Below are 18,298 nucleotides of genomic sequence, written 5' to 3'. Positions count from 1 at the left end.
TAGAATAAAGAAGACCAAGGAGATCTTTACTGTGGTACCACTAAAGGAGAAATCAAAAGGTGAGCTGGCTCATCTTTTTCTCCTGCCATATGTTTTACTAGGGTGTTGAAAACCTATTATTTTATTTTATTTTATTTTTTAATGTTCTAGCTGTTTTTTTATTTATTTTCTTTTATTTTTTGCTATCATTAATCTACAATTACATGAAGAACACTATGTTTACCAGGCTCCCCCCCTCACCAAGTACCCCCCACACACCCCACTACAGTCACTGTCTGTCAGCATAGCAAGATGCTGTATAATCACCACCTGTCTTCTCTGTGTTGTACAGCCCTCCCTGTAACCCCCCCAACACTATACATGCTAATCGTAATGCCCCCTTTCTTTTTCCCCATCCTTATCCCTCCCTTCCCACCCATCATCCTCAGTCCCTTTCCCTTTGGTAACTGTCAGTCCATTCTTGGGTTTTGTGATTCTGCTGCTGTTTTGTTCCTTCAGTTTTTCTTTGTTCTTATACTCCACATATGAATGAAATCATTTGGTACTTGTCTTTCTCTGTCTGGCTTATTTCACTGAGCATAATACCCTCTAGCTCCATCCATGTTGTTGCAAATAGTAGGATTTGTTTTCTTCTTATGGTTGAATAATATTCCATTGTGTATATGTACCACATGTTCTTTATCCATTCATCTACTGATGGACACTTAGGTTGCTTCCATTTCTTGACTATTGTAAATAGTGCTGCGATAAACATAGGGGTGCATCTATCTTTTTCAAACTGGAGTGCTGCATTCTTAGGGTAAATTCCTAGAAGTGGAATTCCTGGGTCAAATGGTATTTCTATTTTGAGCATTCTGAGGAACCTCCATACTGCTTTCCACAATGGTTGAACTAATTTACATTCTCACCAGCAGTGTAGGAGGGTTCCCCTTTCTCCATAACCTTGCCAACATTTGTTGTTGTTTGTCTTTTGGATGGTAGCCATCCTTACTGGTGTGAGGTGATATCTCATTGTGGTTTTAATTTGCATTTCTCTGATGGCAAGCGATGTGGAGCATCTTTTCATGTGTCTGTTGGCCATCTGAATTTCTTCTTTAGAGAACTGTCTATTCCGCTCCTCTGCCCATTTTTTAATTGGATTATTTGCTTTTTGTTTGTTGAGGTGTGTGAGCTCTTTATATATTTTGGATGTCAACCTTTTATCGGATCTGTCATTTATGAATATATTCTCCCATACTGTAGGGTACCTTTTTGTTCTATTGATGGTGTCCTTTGCTGTACAGAAGGTTTTCAGCTTAATATAGTCCCACTTGTTCATTTTTGCTTTTGTTTCCCTTGCCCGGGGAGATATGTTCATGAAGAAGTCACTCATGTTTATGTCTAAAAGGTTTTTCCTATGTTTTTTTCTAAGAGTTTTATGGTTTCATGACTTACGTTCAAGTCTTTGATCCATTTCAAATTTACTTTTGTGTATGGGGTTAGACAGTGATCCAGTTTCATTCTCTTACATGTAGCTGTCCAGTTTTGCCAGCACCACCTGTTGAAGAGACTGTCATTTCCCCATTGTATGTCCATGGCTCCTTTATCAAATATTAATTGACCATATATGTTTGCGTTAATGTCTGGAGTCTCTATTCTGTTCCATTGGTCTGTGGCTCTGTTCTTGTGACAGTACCAAATTGTCTTCATTACTGTGGCTTTGTAGTAGAGCTTGAAGTTAGGGAGCGAGATCCCCCCATCCACTTTATTCTTCCTTCTCAGGATTGCTTTGGCTATTCAGGGTCTTTGGTGTTTCCATATAAATTTTTGAACTATTTGTTCCAGTTCATTGAAGAATGCTGTTGGTAATTTGATAGGGATTGCATCGAATCTGTATATTGCTTTGGGCAGGACTGCCATTTTGACGATATTAAGTCTTCCTATCCAGGAGCATGGGATGAGTTTCCATTTGTTAGTGTCCTCTTTAATTTCTCTTAAGAGTTTCTTATAGTTTTCAGGGTATAGGTCTTTCATTTCCTTGGTTAGGTTTATTCCTAGGTATTTTATTCTTTTTGATGCTATTGTGAATGGAATTGTTTTCCTGATTTCTCTTTCTATTAGTTCATTGTTAGTGTATAGGAAAGCCACAGATTTCTGTGTGTTAATTTTGTATCCTGCAACTTTGCTGAATTCTGATATTAGTTCTAGTAGTTTTGGAGTGGAGTCTTTAGGGTTTTTTATGTACAGTATCATGTCTGCAAATAGTGACAGTTTAACTTCTTCTTTACCCATCTGGATTCCTTGTATTTCTTTGTTTTGTCTAATTGCCATGGCTAGGACCTCCAGTACTATGTTGAATAACAGTGGGGAGAATGGGCATCCCTGTCTTGTTCCCAATCTCAGAGGAAATGCTTTCAGCTTCTCGCTGTTCAGTATGATGTTGGCTGTGGGTTTATCATATATGGCCTTTATTATGTTGTGGTACTTGCCCTCTATGCCCATTTGCTGAGAGTTTTTATTATGAATGAATGTTGAATTTTGTCGAATGCTTTTTCAGCATCTATGGAGATGATCATGTGGTTTTTGTCCTTCTTTTTGTTGATGTGGTGGATGATGTTGATGGATTTTTGAATGTTGTACCATCCTTGCATCCCTGGAATGAATCCCACTTGGTCATGGTGTATGATCCTTTTGATGTATTTTTGAATTTGGTTTGCTAATATTTTGTTGAGTATTTTTGCATCTATGTTCATCAGGGATATTGGTCTGTAGTTTTCTTTTTTCGTGGGGTCTTTTCCTGGTTTTGGTATTAGGGTGATGTTGGCTTCATAGAATGAGTTTGGGAGTATTCACTCCTCTTCTATTTTTTGGAAAACTTTAAGGAGAATGGGTATTATGTCTTCTCTGTATGTCTGATAAAATTCTGAGGTAAATCCATCTGGTCCAGGGGTTTTGTTCTTGGGTAGTTTTTGGATTGCCGCTTCAAGTTCGTTGCTGGTAATTGGTCTGTTTAGATTTTCTGTTTCTTTCTGGGTCAGTCTTGGAAGGTTGTATTTTTCTAGGAAGTTGTCCATTTCTCCTAGGTTTTCCAGCTTGTTAGCATATAGGTTTTCATAGTATTCTCTAATAATTCTTTGTATTTCTGTGGGGTCCATTGTGATTTTTCCTTTCTCGTGTCTGATTCTGTTGATATGTGTTGACTCTCTTTTTCTCTTAATAAGTCTGGCTAGAAGCTTATCTATTTTGTTTATTTTCTCAAAGAACCAGCTCTTGGTTTCATTGATTTTTTTCTATTGTTGTATTCTTCTCAATTTAGGCATGATTTATTTATCTTTTTTATGTACTGCCACTTAAAATTTACTAATTTACTTGAGATTTTAAAAATCTATCAGTTCTGGGAGAAAAAGATTGCAGAGTAGGAAGACAAGGTGGAAACCTCCTCCCCAAAACACAAAACATGAAAATACAGTAAATATAACTAAACCTGGAAACAACCTGAAGACTACCGAACAGACTGCCTACATCTGGGAAGAAGAGAAGACCACACAGAAAAGGGTAAAGTGGCAAAACCACTAGTGAACAGTACCCCAGTCCTCACCCAACCCCAGTCCACAGGTGAGAGAAAGAGCAAAGGAATAGAGAGGCAGTAGGAGCCCAGGATCATAGAACACTGGCCCTGGACATCTGCCCACTTTACGTGGGGTTCAGTGATTAGCAGGACTGGACACCAAGGACAGCTGGAACATTCAGGTAGGCTGAGATCCAGCCTTCCCAAGTGTTCTGAGTATACATGTGGAGAACAGGCATGCTCCACTGGTCCCCCTGAGAAAAAAAGCAAAGCAGGCAGTTTGAAAGACTTCCCAGTAGCAGGAGGGGTACCAGAGGGGCAAGTGTTGAATGGAGCTCTCTTCTTAGGAGAAAGGGCAGATGGGCAGTACCTCCCAGCCTGCCCTCAGTCCAGCAGATCAGGAACTCTCAGGAGCTCCAGACGCTCAATCCCCCTCACTGGCAGCGCAGCCCCAAGGCTCCTCCCCATGTGTGCTGCTGGCAGAAAACCCACTTGGCCCAGCAGTAGTATGAGACTTTGCTGCCTGGTAGGCAGAGGGAGACCCTCCCAACTTTATCAGCTCTCTTTCAGCCCAACCAGGGAGGTGCCTGCAGGAGCCAGCCCCAAGAGGTCCTTCCTCCCCATTGGTGTCCAACACAACCGTGCTGCTTGTCAGGCCTGGGCAGAGCCACATATCAGTCTTCCCACCCCATTAACCCTGCAGCCCCTCCCTTGCTGAAGGCCAGGCAGAAGGCAGCCTAACCCATGTGACTCCAGCAGAGACTTCTGCACTGATTACAGAGGTGCAGCCAAAGCAAACCACCCACCTAGACCAAGACCACTACAGAAACTGCACACCAACATCTTGGGCTCCCACACTGGAGAGTAGAGTTGAGCTTCTGGGCATTAGAGGACACCTTCAGAAAGCTATTGCTCGATAGCTCAGGAAGCAGCAGAACCATCTAATACAAAGGGAGAAACACAGAAACCCTGACAGAATGAGGCAGAGGACTGTGTTCCAAACAAAAGTTCAAGACAAGACACCAGAAAGAGAGCTAAGTGAAACAAATCCCTAATCATCTTGATAAAGATTTCAAAGTAAAAGTCATAAACATGCTCACAGATCTACAGAAAAATTCAAGATCTCAGGGAGAACTTCAACAAGAGAAGACCTGAGAAAGAGCCACTCAGAGCAGAAGAATACAGTATCTGAAATGAAACATACAATGGAGGGATATAAAAGCAGATTATTGCAAGTTGAAGAAGTGTTAACTGAAATGGAAATCAGGGAACTAGAAAACAATGAAGCTGAAAAACAGAAAAAATGATCGCTAGGAATGAAAGAATAGTAAGAGCTGTGTGACCAATCCAAATGGAACAATATTCACATAATAGGTAACAAAGGGATAGAAAGTCTCTTTGAGGAAATAATTGTTGAAAATTTCCCCAGCTGGGGAAGGAAATAGACACGCAAGTCATGGAAGTGCAGAGAGCTCCTAAAAAAGGAACCCCAGGAAGACAACACCAAGACATATAATAAAATAGCAAAGATCAAGGATAAGGAGAGAGTACTGAAAGCAACCAGAGAGAGAAAAAAGATTTCTTATAAAGGATATCCCATCAGGCTATCAGCAAACTTCTCAGAAGGAACTTTACAGGCTAGAAGGGAGTGGCATGATTTATTTAATGTAATGAAACAGAAGGACCTCCAACCAAGAATCCTCTACCTGGAAGGATTATCATTTAAATTTGAAGCAGGTATTAAACAATTTTCAGATAAACAAAAATTGAAGGAATTCATCACCACTAAGCCAGTCCCACAGAATATGTTAAAGGGACTGCTGTAGATGGAAATGTTCCTAAGGCTAAATAGCTTTCACCAATGAAAATAAACCCACAGTAAAGGTAGTAGAACAATTAATTACCAAGCAAGTATGAAATTAAAACAAAACAGAAGAAGCAGAATCAACTATTCCCAAAATCAGTCAAAGGATACATAAAAAGTGCAGATTATGACATCTAATACATAAAGTGTGGAGGACAAAGAAGAAGAAGAAAAAGTATCTTTAGATTGTGTTTGAAATAGAGTAATGAGCAATTTAAGATAGACTGTTATATAGTAAGAAAGCTATCCTTGAACCTTTGGTAATCACAAACTAAAGCCAACAATAAATAAACAGACATAAAAATAAAGAAAGAGAGAGAGAGAGGGAGGGAAGGAGGGAGGGAGGAAGAGAAATCCAATCACACCACTAAAGAAATACATAAAATAATAAGTGAAGATTATAAGAGAAAAAGAGGAACAGAGAGGAGCCATAAAAGCAACCAGAAAACAATTAATAAAATCGCAGTAAGTACATATCTATCAATAATCACCTTAAATATAAATGGACTGAATGCACCAATCAAAAGACAGAGAGTGGCAGAATAGATAAGGAGACTCTTTTGCTGCCTACAAGAGACTCATTTCAGGCCCAAAGACATACATAGACTAAAAGTGAATGGATGGACAAAGACATTTCATGCAAATAATAGGGAGGAAAAAGCAGGAGTTGAAGTACTTGTATCAGTACTTCAGACAAAATAGATTTCAAAACAAAGTAGCAAGAGACAAAGAAGGACATTACATAATGATAAAGAGGTCAGTTGAACAAGATATAACCATTATAAATATCTATGCACCTGATATAGGAGCACCTAAATATGTGAAACAAATACTAACAGAATTAAAGGGGGAAATAGAATGCAACGCATTCATTTTAGGAGACTTCAACACACCACTTACTCCAAAGGACAGATCACCCAGACAGAAAATAAGGAGACAGAGGCACTGAACAACATTAGAGCAGATGGACCTAACAGACATCTACAGAACAGTCCACCCAAAAGCAGCAGGATACACATTCTTCTCAAGAAGAGGAGGGACTACTTCCAAACTCATTCTGTGAGGCCAGCATCACTCTATTACCAAAACCAGACAAAGACACAACAAAAAAAGAAAATTACAGACCAGTATCCCTAATGAACATAGATGCAAAAATACTCAACAAAATATTAGCAAACTGAATTAAAAATAAATGGAACGGATTATCCATGATGACCAAATTGGATTTATTCCAGTGATGCAAGGATGGTACAATATTCATAAATCAATCTATGTGGAACACCACATTAACAAAAAGGATAAATATCACATGATCATCTCAATAGATGCTGAAAAGCATTTGACAAAATTCAACATTCATTCATGATAACTCTCAACAAAAGAGATATAGAGGGTATGTACCTCAACATAATAAAGGCCATATATGACAAACCCACAGCCAACATTGTGCTTAATAGCAAAAGTTAAAAGCTTTTCTGCTAAGATTGGGAACAAGACAAGGATGCCCACTCTCCCACTTTTATTCAACATAGTACTGGAGGTCCTGGCCACAGCAATCAGACAACACAGAGATAAAACAAATCCAAATTGGTTAGAAAGAAATTAAACTGTCACTATTTGCAGATGACGTGATATTATACATAGAAAACCCTAAAGACTTCATCAAAAACTATTAAAACTAATAACTGAATTCAGCAACATTGCAGGATACAAAATTAATACACAAAAATCTGTCCCACTCCTATATACTAACAATGAACTAGCAGAAAGAGAAATCAGGAAAACAAGTCTATTTACAATTGCATCATAAAGAATAAAATACCCACGAATAAACCTAACCAAGGAGGTGAAAGACCTTTACTCTGAAAACTGTAAGACACTCATGAGAGAAATTAAAGAAGGCACCAATAAATGGAAATCTGTCCTCTGATCATGGATAAGAAAAATTAATATTGTCAAAATAACCATCCTGCCCAAAGCAATTTACAGATTCAGTGCAATCCCTATAAAAAATACCAATAGCATTCTTTAATGAAATAGAACAAATAGTTCTAAAATTCATATGGAACCACAAAAGACCCTGAATAGCCAAAGCAATCCTGAGAAAGAAGAACAAACCTAGGGAGATTATGCTCCCTGACTTCAAGCTCTACTATAAAGCTACAGCAATCAGAACAATTTGGTACTGGCAGAAGAACAGATCCATAGATCAATGGAACAGAATAGAGAGCCCAGATATAAACCCAAGCATATATGGTCAATTAATAGACGATAAAGGAGCCATGAATATACAGTGGACAAAAGACAGCCTCTTCAACAATTGGTGCTGGGAGAACTGGACAGCTACATGTAAGAGAATGAAACTGGGTTATTGTCTAACTCCATACACAAAAGTAAACTTAAAATGGATCAAAGACCTAAAACCATAGACTTTTAGAAGAAAACATAGGCGAAAATCTGAATATAAGCATGAACAATCTTTTTCCTGGACACATCTCCTTGGGCAAGGAAAACAAAATAAATGAGCAAGTAGGGCTACATGAAACTAAATAGCTTCTGTACAGCAAAGGACACCATCAGCAAAACAAAAAGACATCACACAGTATGGGAGAATATTATCATAAATGACTCATCTGATAAAGGGTTAACATCCAAAATATATAAAGAATTCATATACCTCAACATATATAATACAAATAACCCAATTAAAAATTGGGCAGAGGACCTGAACAGACACTTCTCCAAAGAAGAAATACAAATGGTCAACAGGCACATGAAAAGATGCTCCACATCGCTAATCATCAGAGGAATGCAAATTAAAGCCACAATGAGATATCACCTCACACCCGTTAGGATGGCCACTATCCAAAAGACAAGAAATAACAAATGGTAGCAAGAATGCGGAGAAAGGGAAACCCTCCTACGCTGTTGGTGGGAATGTAAATTGGTGCAGCCACTGTGGAAGGCAATATGGAGGTTCCTCAAAAAACTAAAAATAGAAATACAATTTGACCCAGGAATTCTACTCCTAGGAATTTACCCAAAGAAAACAAAACCATGATTCAAAAAGACATATGCACCCCTATGTTTTATCGCTGTACTATTTGCAGTAGCCAAGATATGGAAGCAACCTAAGTCCATCAATAGATGATTGGATAAAGAAGTGGTACATATACACAATGAAATATAATTCAACCATAAAAAGAAATCCTCACACCTGCACAATATGGATGGATCTAGAGGGTATTATGCTCAGTGAAATAAGCCAGGCAGAGAAAGACAAATACCATATGATTTCACTTATTTGTGGAGTATAAGAATAAAGCAAAACAGAAGGAACATAATAGTAGCAGACTCTTAGACACTGAGAAGGGACTAATGGTTACCAAGGTGGGTTGGCATGGGTGTAGGGGGAGGGTGAAGGGGGTAAAGGAGCACAATAATACACAATCACAATATAAGTTGGTCACAGGGAAGGTAGTACAGCATGGAGAATATGGCCAATGATTCTGTAACATCTTGCTACGTAGATAGATAGTAACCACACTAGGGGGTGAGGATTTAATAATACGGGTAACTGTTGAACCACTCTGTTGTACATTTGAAACCAACATAAGATTATACATCAATGATACTTTAACAAAATTTTTTAAAAAGCACCTGGAACAGTTTATGTTAAAAATAGTGTTGAAGTAATGAATAATTATAGGAAGAAAACCGGGGAATGGGTGGTATGTTTGAAAGGATAGCAAGATATATCTTAACATTCAAGAAGTTGGATAATATCATTAGAGACCTTATGAACAATCAGCTGGTATTTGTTAATGTTTCTTTTCAAAAAAGAAGTTTTCAATGGAACTTTTGAACATTTTACCTGCAACATTTCTGTTTGCCTAATCATTTAATTTGTCTTTAAAAATTGATGTTAAATATTAAACAATTAAAACTTTTTTTAAAAATATGCCTTAATGAATGAGATTGCCACTAATTTTCCTTTTTGACCTACCCTTGTCTGGATTCAGTATCAAGATTATAATGGCCCCATGGAATGAATTGGGGAATATTCGGGCCCTTTCTATTTTCTAAAGGAAATGACCTAAAATTGGAGTGATCTCTCTTGAAAGGCTGATAGAATTTAGTTGTAAAATCATTTGGGTCACTTGTTTGGAGGAATCTTTTAATCTTGATTCATCACTTTAATTTTAGGATTCTTAAGGCATTCTAATTCTTCATGTTTGGTAAGTTATATATTTTCTAGAATTGTTTACATTTTGTCCACATTTTTGAATTTATTGGCATAAAAGTTTAGGTTTGCTCTATCTGTATTTCTGTCCTCCTTCAAATATTATTTATTTGTACCCTCTGTCTTTTTCCTTGATTAATTTCAGCAGAGGCTTCTTTTCTTTATTAATTAGTCTCTTCAATGAAGAACTCTTTTTAAAAATCTTTCTTATAAATTTGTTTCTAGTTCATTGATTTCCCCTCTTTCCTGTATTATCTTTTTTCTTCTATGTTCTTTGGGTTTATTCTTTTCCTAAGGTATAGCTTATACCTAGCTTATTAATATTCAGCCTTTTCTAACATTGGAATTTTAGGGTATAAGCCTCTCTATGTACAACTTTTGCTGCATTGTACAAGTTTTATAATATTTTATTTATCATTTAGTTATAAGTTAATGTATATTATGATTTCTTGTTTTGACTGGTGAATGAGAATATTTTTATAAATTTTTAATCTAATTGTTAACAATTTTCAACTTAATTGCATTGGTCTGTAGGATACCAAGTCTTTGAAGTTTGTCGAGGTTTGCTTAATGCCTAGAATCTATTTAATTTGTAGCCAGACAGTCTTTCTAAGTGTCAGGTCCATTGTACTGTTAAGAGCAGGAATCCTGATCATATTCTTCCCTTCTCCTCTCTGTCTCTGAACTTCCCACTCATGTTACATGCTCAAATAACAAAACAAACAAAAACTAACAACCATACTGGAAAATTGCAGACAGCTTTTTGGCACTTGACTATTTGAAATCAAATGATAGTATCTTAAAGCAATGTGGTTAAGGGTATTACTTTCAAAGCCTTTTTTTTTTAATGGAAGTATTTTTACATATTTACATATTGAAGGCAATATGTAGTGATTACATGGGAACTTTGATGTATCTGGGTTCAAATCTTGCTGCTAATGGTTACTAGGTGTTGCCCTTAGGCATGTTTTTTAGCCTCACTAAGTCTTGTTTTCTTTTTTAATCTGTAATCCAAATAGTACTACATACCTATTTTATATCATGTTGTATGGATAGAATAGATGTAAAGTTCTTGATGCACAGAGATCATTCAGTAAATGTTATCCATTATTATCATCACTACCACTCTATTATAGAATCTTAATGAATGCTGTTTGAGCTAGTACATGGCTCATTTTACTTTACAGTTTTATAATTTTACTTCACCTAGCATTTATGAGAAACAGTTCATTTGGAGAAAAAAATCTTGGTCTGTGCTCAGGTATAAAACAAATTAATTATTTATAGAGATTGTACCTTTTACTTTGGAATAAATTCTACAGCCATCCCATGTTTTAAGGAGTGCATTACAGACTTTGATTCAGTTTTACCTAATTAAATACAAGCATTACATGATTTTTTAATTAAATGTTTTCTGAGATGGCTTGCCATCACCTTCACTTGAGAGAGTAAATACTTTTTATTTCCAAGAAGGTGATAAATCAAGAATTTATATGTTTAATGGCTATTTAAAGAACAGAGATTTTGCCAGCATCCTATTTTAGAGAATATATATAATTTAAGTGTGCTCAACTGAACTTTAATAGCTGATATTTTCTTCACAGGCTCTGGCTTCAGCAATTCTCTCGCTGGGGCATCATCTCAATATTTACAGAGACTTTCCAAAATGGCCATACTGGAATATGACACCATTCGTCAAGAAACAACCAGAAAATCAAAGAAGGGCAAGAAACGAGAGCTACAAGACTGCTTATAAACATCATATGGTGGGATGCCTTCTTCACTTTTAAGGTTTATATATATATACATATATATATATATATATGTATTTTTTAATAAGAATAGCTAACACCTTTTTTAAAAAAATTTTGTTATCATTAATCTACAATTACATGAAGAACACTATGTTTACTAGGGTCCCCCCTTCACCAAGAAATAGCTAACACCTTTTGGAGCACTTTTTTTTTTCTTTTTTGAGAGGGCATCTCTCATATTTATTGATCAAATGGTTGTTAACAACAATAAAATTCTGTATAGGGGAGTCAATGCACAGTCATTAATCAACCCCAAGCCTATATCTCAACAGTCTCCAATCTTCTGAAGCATAACAAACAAGTTCTTACATGGTGAACAAGGTCTTACATAGTGAATAAGTTCTTACATGGTGAACAGTGCAAGGGCAGTCATATCACAGAAACTTTCGATTTTGATCACGCATCATGAAGTATAAACAATCAAGTCAGATATAATTATTTGTTTGATTTTTATACTTGATTTATATGTGAATCCCACATTTCTCCCTTATTATTATTATTATTATTTTTTTAATAAAATGCTGAAGTGGTAGGTAGATGCAAGATAAAGGTAGAAAACATAATTTAGTGCTGTAAGAGGCCAAATGTAGATGATCGGGTCTGTGCCTATAGACTAAGTATTAATCCAAGCTAGACAAGGGCAACAAAACATCCACGGATGCAGAAGATTTCTCTCAAAACAGGTGGGGTGAGGTTCTAAGCCTCACCTCTGTTGATCCCCAATTTCTCTCCTGATGGCCCCCCTGCGACTGTGCCTGTCTTAGGTTGTTCCTCCCTTGAGGAATCTTACCCGTCTCTGGCTAACCAGTCATCTTCCGAGGCCATACAGGGAAATGTAAAGTTGGTAAGTGAGAGAGAAGCAATATTCTTTGAAAAGGTTAGCTTTTTACTTCTTTGCAGATTTATGCCCTGTGGTTTCTATGCCCAGCATTTGTCTTGAGGTATCTTTACCACTTGGAAGAATTATGATACTTGGTAATTTTCAATATGAGGCACTAATTCTACTAAAGGGTTGTAATTAGGAAGGAAGAAGAAAAGCTATAGAAGTAGCAGACGGAAGAAAACATGGAAAAATTGATTATTTCTTTGACATATCTTCTTGTAGAGTAACATAAGCATGTATAGGTTTTAAACTACTAATTGAATTATGCACATACATTAACATAATAGGAATACAGCTACATAACAAAAGCAGACCTACAATTACCAGACATATCCAGTGAAACCAAGAAAACCAGTTAGGTACCCTAGGCATTTGTGGAAACTTATCAATGATATGATGGATATTGTCTAACTAAATTTGAATAGTTTGAGAAAAATCAGACAAATTAAAACAACACATTCCTGGGAACTGTTCACATCCCATGTGTTCTTTTAACAGTAGATAGTCTATAGTCGCACAATTTTGGAGCCCTGCAACTTGCACTTCTCCTAATTTTTGGTTGAGTTCCGACAGTATAGATCCAGTCAAATTTGTTGTTTTACTGTATGCACAGGCCAGCTTAGATATCTCCTTCTTCATTCCAATGGCAAGTCCAGGAACCAGTGGGACGAATGCCGCTACAACTGCAGCAGCGCCAGGATCTTTGTTGAAGTTTTTTGATGTTCATCTTCTGGGATGACTCTTCCAGAGGATGTTGATGTTGGAAGTTTATATTTTTTTCCTTTCTTTTTCTTTTTTTTTTTCCTGATATGTGATATGATGTGCAATGATTTACATAAAAATGGAAATGTAAATAGGAAATAAATATGTTATAGATGGAGTGATTTGCATTTGTTTTGATCTAAAAAGAGACATTTAAGTTGTGGTTTTTGAGGACATAAGTATAGGAAAAATTATATTCCACAAATTTTATGAACATTGATTATGTCTTTTTATTCAATAATGTTTTTAAGTGCCTGTCTATACAATGAATGAACTTTGCTAAGAGCTGCAGAAGACTCTAGAAAGAGTATGTCCTTATGGTTGGAGTTAGAAGATGCCAGTAAGAACCCCTCTTTTTCTGTGCTTGAGGTTGAAAACAGTTGTGACATAGGTATTCAAACTGATGAAGAATCTAGCTTTGTTTGCTAATAAAACCTGGAAGGGAAATCCTGGTTTGGATGTGTAGCAACGGTCAGCCTCTTCACCCTGAGCTTCAGAATTGGGCGACTGTACATACTCAGGCATTGCCAACACCCTCAGGCTCCCCTGCCAAATCAGGGCTTTTCCTGACCAGTAGAACATGGCATCTGCTGTGTGGACAGGCAGATCTGAGGGCAGAGGTGGGGGGAGAGACTCACTGCTCCATCTCTGTGGAGAAGAGGAGGAAGGTCCACCAGGTCAAGGGGAAAGAAAGCCCAAGGAGTTGGGAAGAAGTATTGTCAATGCACCTCCTTGAGAAACAGGGCAGAATCGAGGATACCAGCGACTATGATCCAGTGGAGAGCAGGGCAGGGCATGGAACCACAGAGTATTATGGAGGTTCAGAAACAGGGTAGTAATACCCAGTGGGGCAGAGTCAGGGAAAGCTTCATGGAAGATGCAGTGTTTGAAATGGGCCTTTATTAAAGACAGGAAAGATGGAGGGAGAGGGCATTTCTAGAAAGATGGAATAACATAAGCAAAGACATACCATACATTTATGAATGATACAGTTGGTCAGAGCACCAGCAAGTGTAGTACAACCACCATAAATTCAATGACTACAGGCACCAAGCCAGTAGCAGACTGACACCAATCAACGAAGGCTGTGATGAACTGGGTCATATTTCTCCATATAAAAGGCACTCACTGCCCAGCTTCAGCCCTTTGTATCATGTAGGAATGTGGGTCCAAAGTTCATGTTAGTGACTAACTTGAAATAAGCAATTAATTCAAATTTATAAAGTCATTGTGTAGGCCAATGAAAATTACATGTGCAAGATAGATCTGGCTTTGTGGGGCCACTTATTTATGCAACCTCAAGGTCAAAGGAACAAAAGGGAATAGGACTCAAAAGATAGCTTGAATAATATCTGGTAGGAAAGTTCAGGGACCAAGCGTGAGTTTTTATTTCCTCTCTTTGGCAACAGATTTTGAGAATGAAAGCAAATTACTGCTTTTGTAGTTTAGGAAGATTTATCTAGATATAATTTATAGGCTAGATTGTAATGAGAAGAGATGAGGTAAGGAAACTGGTTAGAAGGTTTTATAAAAATTGAATAAGAATCTCAGTAAAAGGTAGAAACAGGAATGAGAAATTGGTAATAAGGGCATCAAGGCAAAGGACTTAGGTCAACTGATTAGATACAGTGTGCAAGGGAGGAAGACTCAAAACCAGCATGTTTCCAATTTTAGGCATAAGATTCTCAGGAGATGATGCTAGTTTTGGGAGTGAGAGGATGTAGGCAACTTTGGGTATGTTTATTTAAAGTTGCCATCATGCCATCCACCTAGAGATGCCAAACAGGGAGCTGAAAGCAGATACGTAGTTCCAGCAAAAGATACTGACTAGAGTTACAACGCGGAGAAACATCTATGTATGGCAAAGGCTGTGTTTTCCAAGATAAAAAAGCAGAAAGAGAAGAGAGCCCAAATTCATAAGGGATGGGAGGAAGTAGGGAGAAGACAAAAACAGAAGAAAAAATGAAACGGTCACAGATGTAGGAGAATGAGCATATTCTATGTTCTTGCCACTTTATCAGTGTGTAAGACATACTACTAATATGTGTGTGTTTGCATGCATAATCACAATACATTGTTTCCTAGAGGAATAACTAAATGAATAAATGTAAATGGATATATTTGTGCTTTCATCTGAATTTCAATTGACATTGATATAGATAAAACATACATTTTCTATCTCCTGATCACCCAGTCCAAGTGTGGTCAATGATTTAAGAAATGAGAAACAGGAGAAAAGTTATTCTCAAGCATAAATTCAAACTTTTTTACATGAGCCCTTCTAAACACCTTTGACTGTCAAGTGGATTTCATTCATTAAGCTCCTACAATGTACTGTAAACATTTACTATCATTTGCAAACCCTACAAAAACTCTTAAGAAATAGGTAGGTGATATTATTCCTGCTTTATAAATGAAATAAATGAAGGATCTTTATATTACACTGCATCTCTACCTATAAAATAGGACAACTAGAATTCTAACCTACTAGGATTTAAAGCCCATGTACATAAATATAATGTAATAATAATTATTTAAAAATTCAAACTTGATACTAGGTTTAGTTATGCTTTAGATAGTAAGTTATGGCTTTGTTACTTAAAGTTTAGGGGAGGATAGTACTTGCATAGAAAAAAATATCTCCTAATAATTGAGTTGAGTTCCTAAGTTATTACACTAACACATCTTGGAGCATTTATGCTAGCAGAGTGGAAAGGCCCCTACTCTCATGTCCCCTGTGAAAAAGTTCAAGTTAAACCAATTCAAGGAAGGAGTAGAATGTTTATTTCTTCTTAATGAATGAGATATGATGGCTGTAATTAATCACCTTTTTAGCCTTGGATTGAATTTAATTTATGTTTTGCATTAGATCTTTTTAAAAAATCCACAGGCTCTACTTCCTTACACTGTACTTATTCTTTTATTCCTCATGAACTTTTTAGGAAAACTAGCATGTATTTAGTACACAGAAAGCTCAAATCACCCCCAAGTAAGAAAAAGCCAAGATTTAGAGATAAGGGTGAGATACCAACTTTTGATACGGTAGCTACCATAAATGTTAAATTTATGTTTCGAATTGAAGACAGTCTTGCCAGAAATAGCACTTTTGCATTTGTGATTTGGAAATTCCTCTCATGTAAGCATTATCAATCATGATCTTGGGAAACTGTACCTTATGATAAATATTTAGGATGGGAAGGAGAGCTTGATTTTAGGATGAGAAAACAGTTCTCTACAAAGAATAATTACTTCAGTGAAGGACAAATCATTAGTCAACTACAGTCAATTTTCAAAGAAATTTCCAAAGATTTACTGCCTTTTCTCCAATTCTATGCTCATCAAGCAACCCTCTACTATGTAATTTAGATTCCTGAGAAAATAGAGTGACCAAAAAGCAGATGCCTTCTCCGGATGACATGTCTTAGATCTAGGGAAGGGGATGTTGATTATGTATTATAATTCTGATTCATAGTCTCTATGAATTTTATTAGCATGAACTGGTACACAGATCCTGATCATCCTGGCTAAGTTAATGAAATGAGAGAGCTTTTTTTAATAGAAAAATCACTTTAGAATGTTTGCAAAATAACATATGTTTTCAGGAATTTCGACAGGAGAAATAGAAGCAATCAGAAGAGAACTTCCATTCTTGCACTAGGAATCTGCTAGCTCCTCTATTTACTATCCCTGCTCCTTAGCGCAGGCTTCTCCTTTGTGCACCAGATCCATCTCTATCTCCTCTCACCCCATCCCTAAATCATTCAAATTTTCCCTCCTGACTTGATCATTCTATCAGTAAAAACTTGCTGTTTTTTTTTAAATCTCCTGTTTAACATACCAATATTTGTATGTTTAAACAAAATACAAATAAACCTCTTATGATCTGCCACTCCATTTGTTTCCCCTTACAGCAAAACTCCTTTAAAGAGTGATCTTCAGTCAGTCTCCACATCCTTGACCTTCTTTCTCTCTTGAACCCTCCCCAGTTAGGCTGCTGTGCCTACCAATCCACTAAATTTCACCATGTGGCCACAGCCATTGAAAATTCCGAGTCCTTATCTTATACAGCCTCCCAAGCTGCATTTGACGCAGTTGGTGTCTGCCTTCTGCCGGAGGAGGCTTGCAAAGCATCATTCTCTTTGGGTTCTCCTCCTGCCTTTCTAGCCACTTCTCAGTCTCCTTAACGAAGTCATGCAGCTAATAAGGGGAGTAAATCTGAGATTTGAAAACTCAAAGACAGGAATTACTTCTTACCCATTTCTATAATCCTAGTAACTTGCACTGTGTCCAGCACGTAGCATGAACTGAGACGCATCTTTATTATTTTGTTTGAAAGCATATCAGTTAGAGGTCAGCCAGTAATGAGGCAGTTCAGACAAGAGAAACTGGACTCTGTAGTCATGAGAGGAATACGGAACCAACTAATGGAATTGCAGGGAGTGGGAAACAGGTAGGAGATCTAGACAGGTAAGTAGTAAACTTTGGTTAAGACCTGACAGAAGGAAACTGGGTCTAGTCTGGCATGTACTGCCTTCAAAGGCTAAGCAGCATGAGGTGGAGAGGTCATTTCCTCTCCCTGCTGATCAGTCACTGGATCACTAGACATGCACTGCATTTGGGGAAGAGTGTGACCCTGGGACAGTGGCCCTTCTCTGCTGAGCGAGACTCCTGAATGAGGGCTAAGCAACCCAAGCAAGTGGGAAACGAGTACTGCAGTCCTAAAAGAGAGGTCTGCATGGCACTGCCCTCCAAAGCACCTCAGAGTGGAGGAAGAAGATGGTTCCACCATGCACCGGCAAGGATCCTTCTAGGAAACTGTTCAAATAAAGAGACTTCACAGGAAGGGTCACAGCAGATGCTGAGGTGCCCAGAGATGACCAACCGCAGAAGGTGTTAACTGCCTTGGAGCTGAAGGGCTGAAGGAGCAAAATAGAATCACCTGAGCCCAGTGGGAGCAGGAGCTGGGAAGAGACTGTGTGGTAGGAGCTGTGATTCTTAGGGCTGCCAGAAGTATGCCGGGGGCAGAGAAGGGCCCAGACTGTGTTCACCACAATTCTCTGCCTCCTGCCAGAGCCTCCCATTGGCCAACCCCAGTTGAAAGTCAGTTGGTAATGGAGCCTGGGTGAGGCATTCCACAAGAGTGAGCATCTTAGCACAGAGCCGGTGAACAGAGAGTGGATTGGGG

At 37.6% G+C, this 18,298-nt stretch overlaps 1 protein-coding gene across 11 annotated transcripts in view; it reads left to right on the top strand.

Annotated features, from left to right (window-relative positions):
* C2H8orf89 (chromosome 2 C8orf89 homolog) overlaps positions 1–15,546 on the top strand; it is a 41,608-nt gene extending 26,062 nt beyond the window's left edge. For 4 of the 11 annotated variants that reach the window (XM_073229694.1, XM_073229691.1, XM_073229692.1 and 1 more), the window contains 4 exons: positions 4–59; positions 9,618–9,649; positions 11,259–11,420; positions 12,965–15,546. In XM_073229694.1, coding sequence (XP_073085795.1) covers positions 4–59; positions 9,618–9,649; positions 11,259–11,420; positions 12,965–13,090 — 376 coding nt within the window. In that variant the 3' untranslated portion in view covers positions 13,091–15,546. Of the gene's footprint in view, positions 1–3; positions 60–9,617; positions 9,650–11,258; positions 11,446–12,964 lie in introns of all 11 variants that reach the window. The other 7 variants (XM_073229695.1, XM_073229690.1, XM_073229696.1 and 4 more) reach the window with 7 other exon arrangements.
* Positions 15,547–18,298: the final 2,752 nt, after the last annotated feature.

The sequence above is a fragment of the Manis javanica genome, chromosome 2 (assembly GCF_040802235.1).
Source record: "Manis javanica isolate MJ-LG chromosome 2, MJ_LKY, whole genome shotgun sequence".
NCBI classification, from domain to species: Eukaryota; Metazoa; Chordata; class Mammalia; order Pholidota; family Manidae; genus Manis; species Manis javanica.
This window is presented reverse-complemented; position numbering and strand designations above follow the sequence as displayed.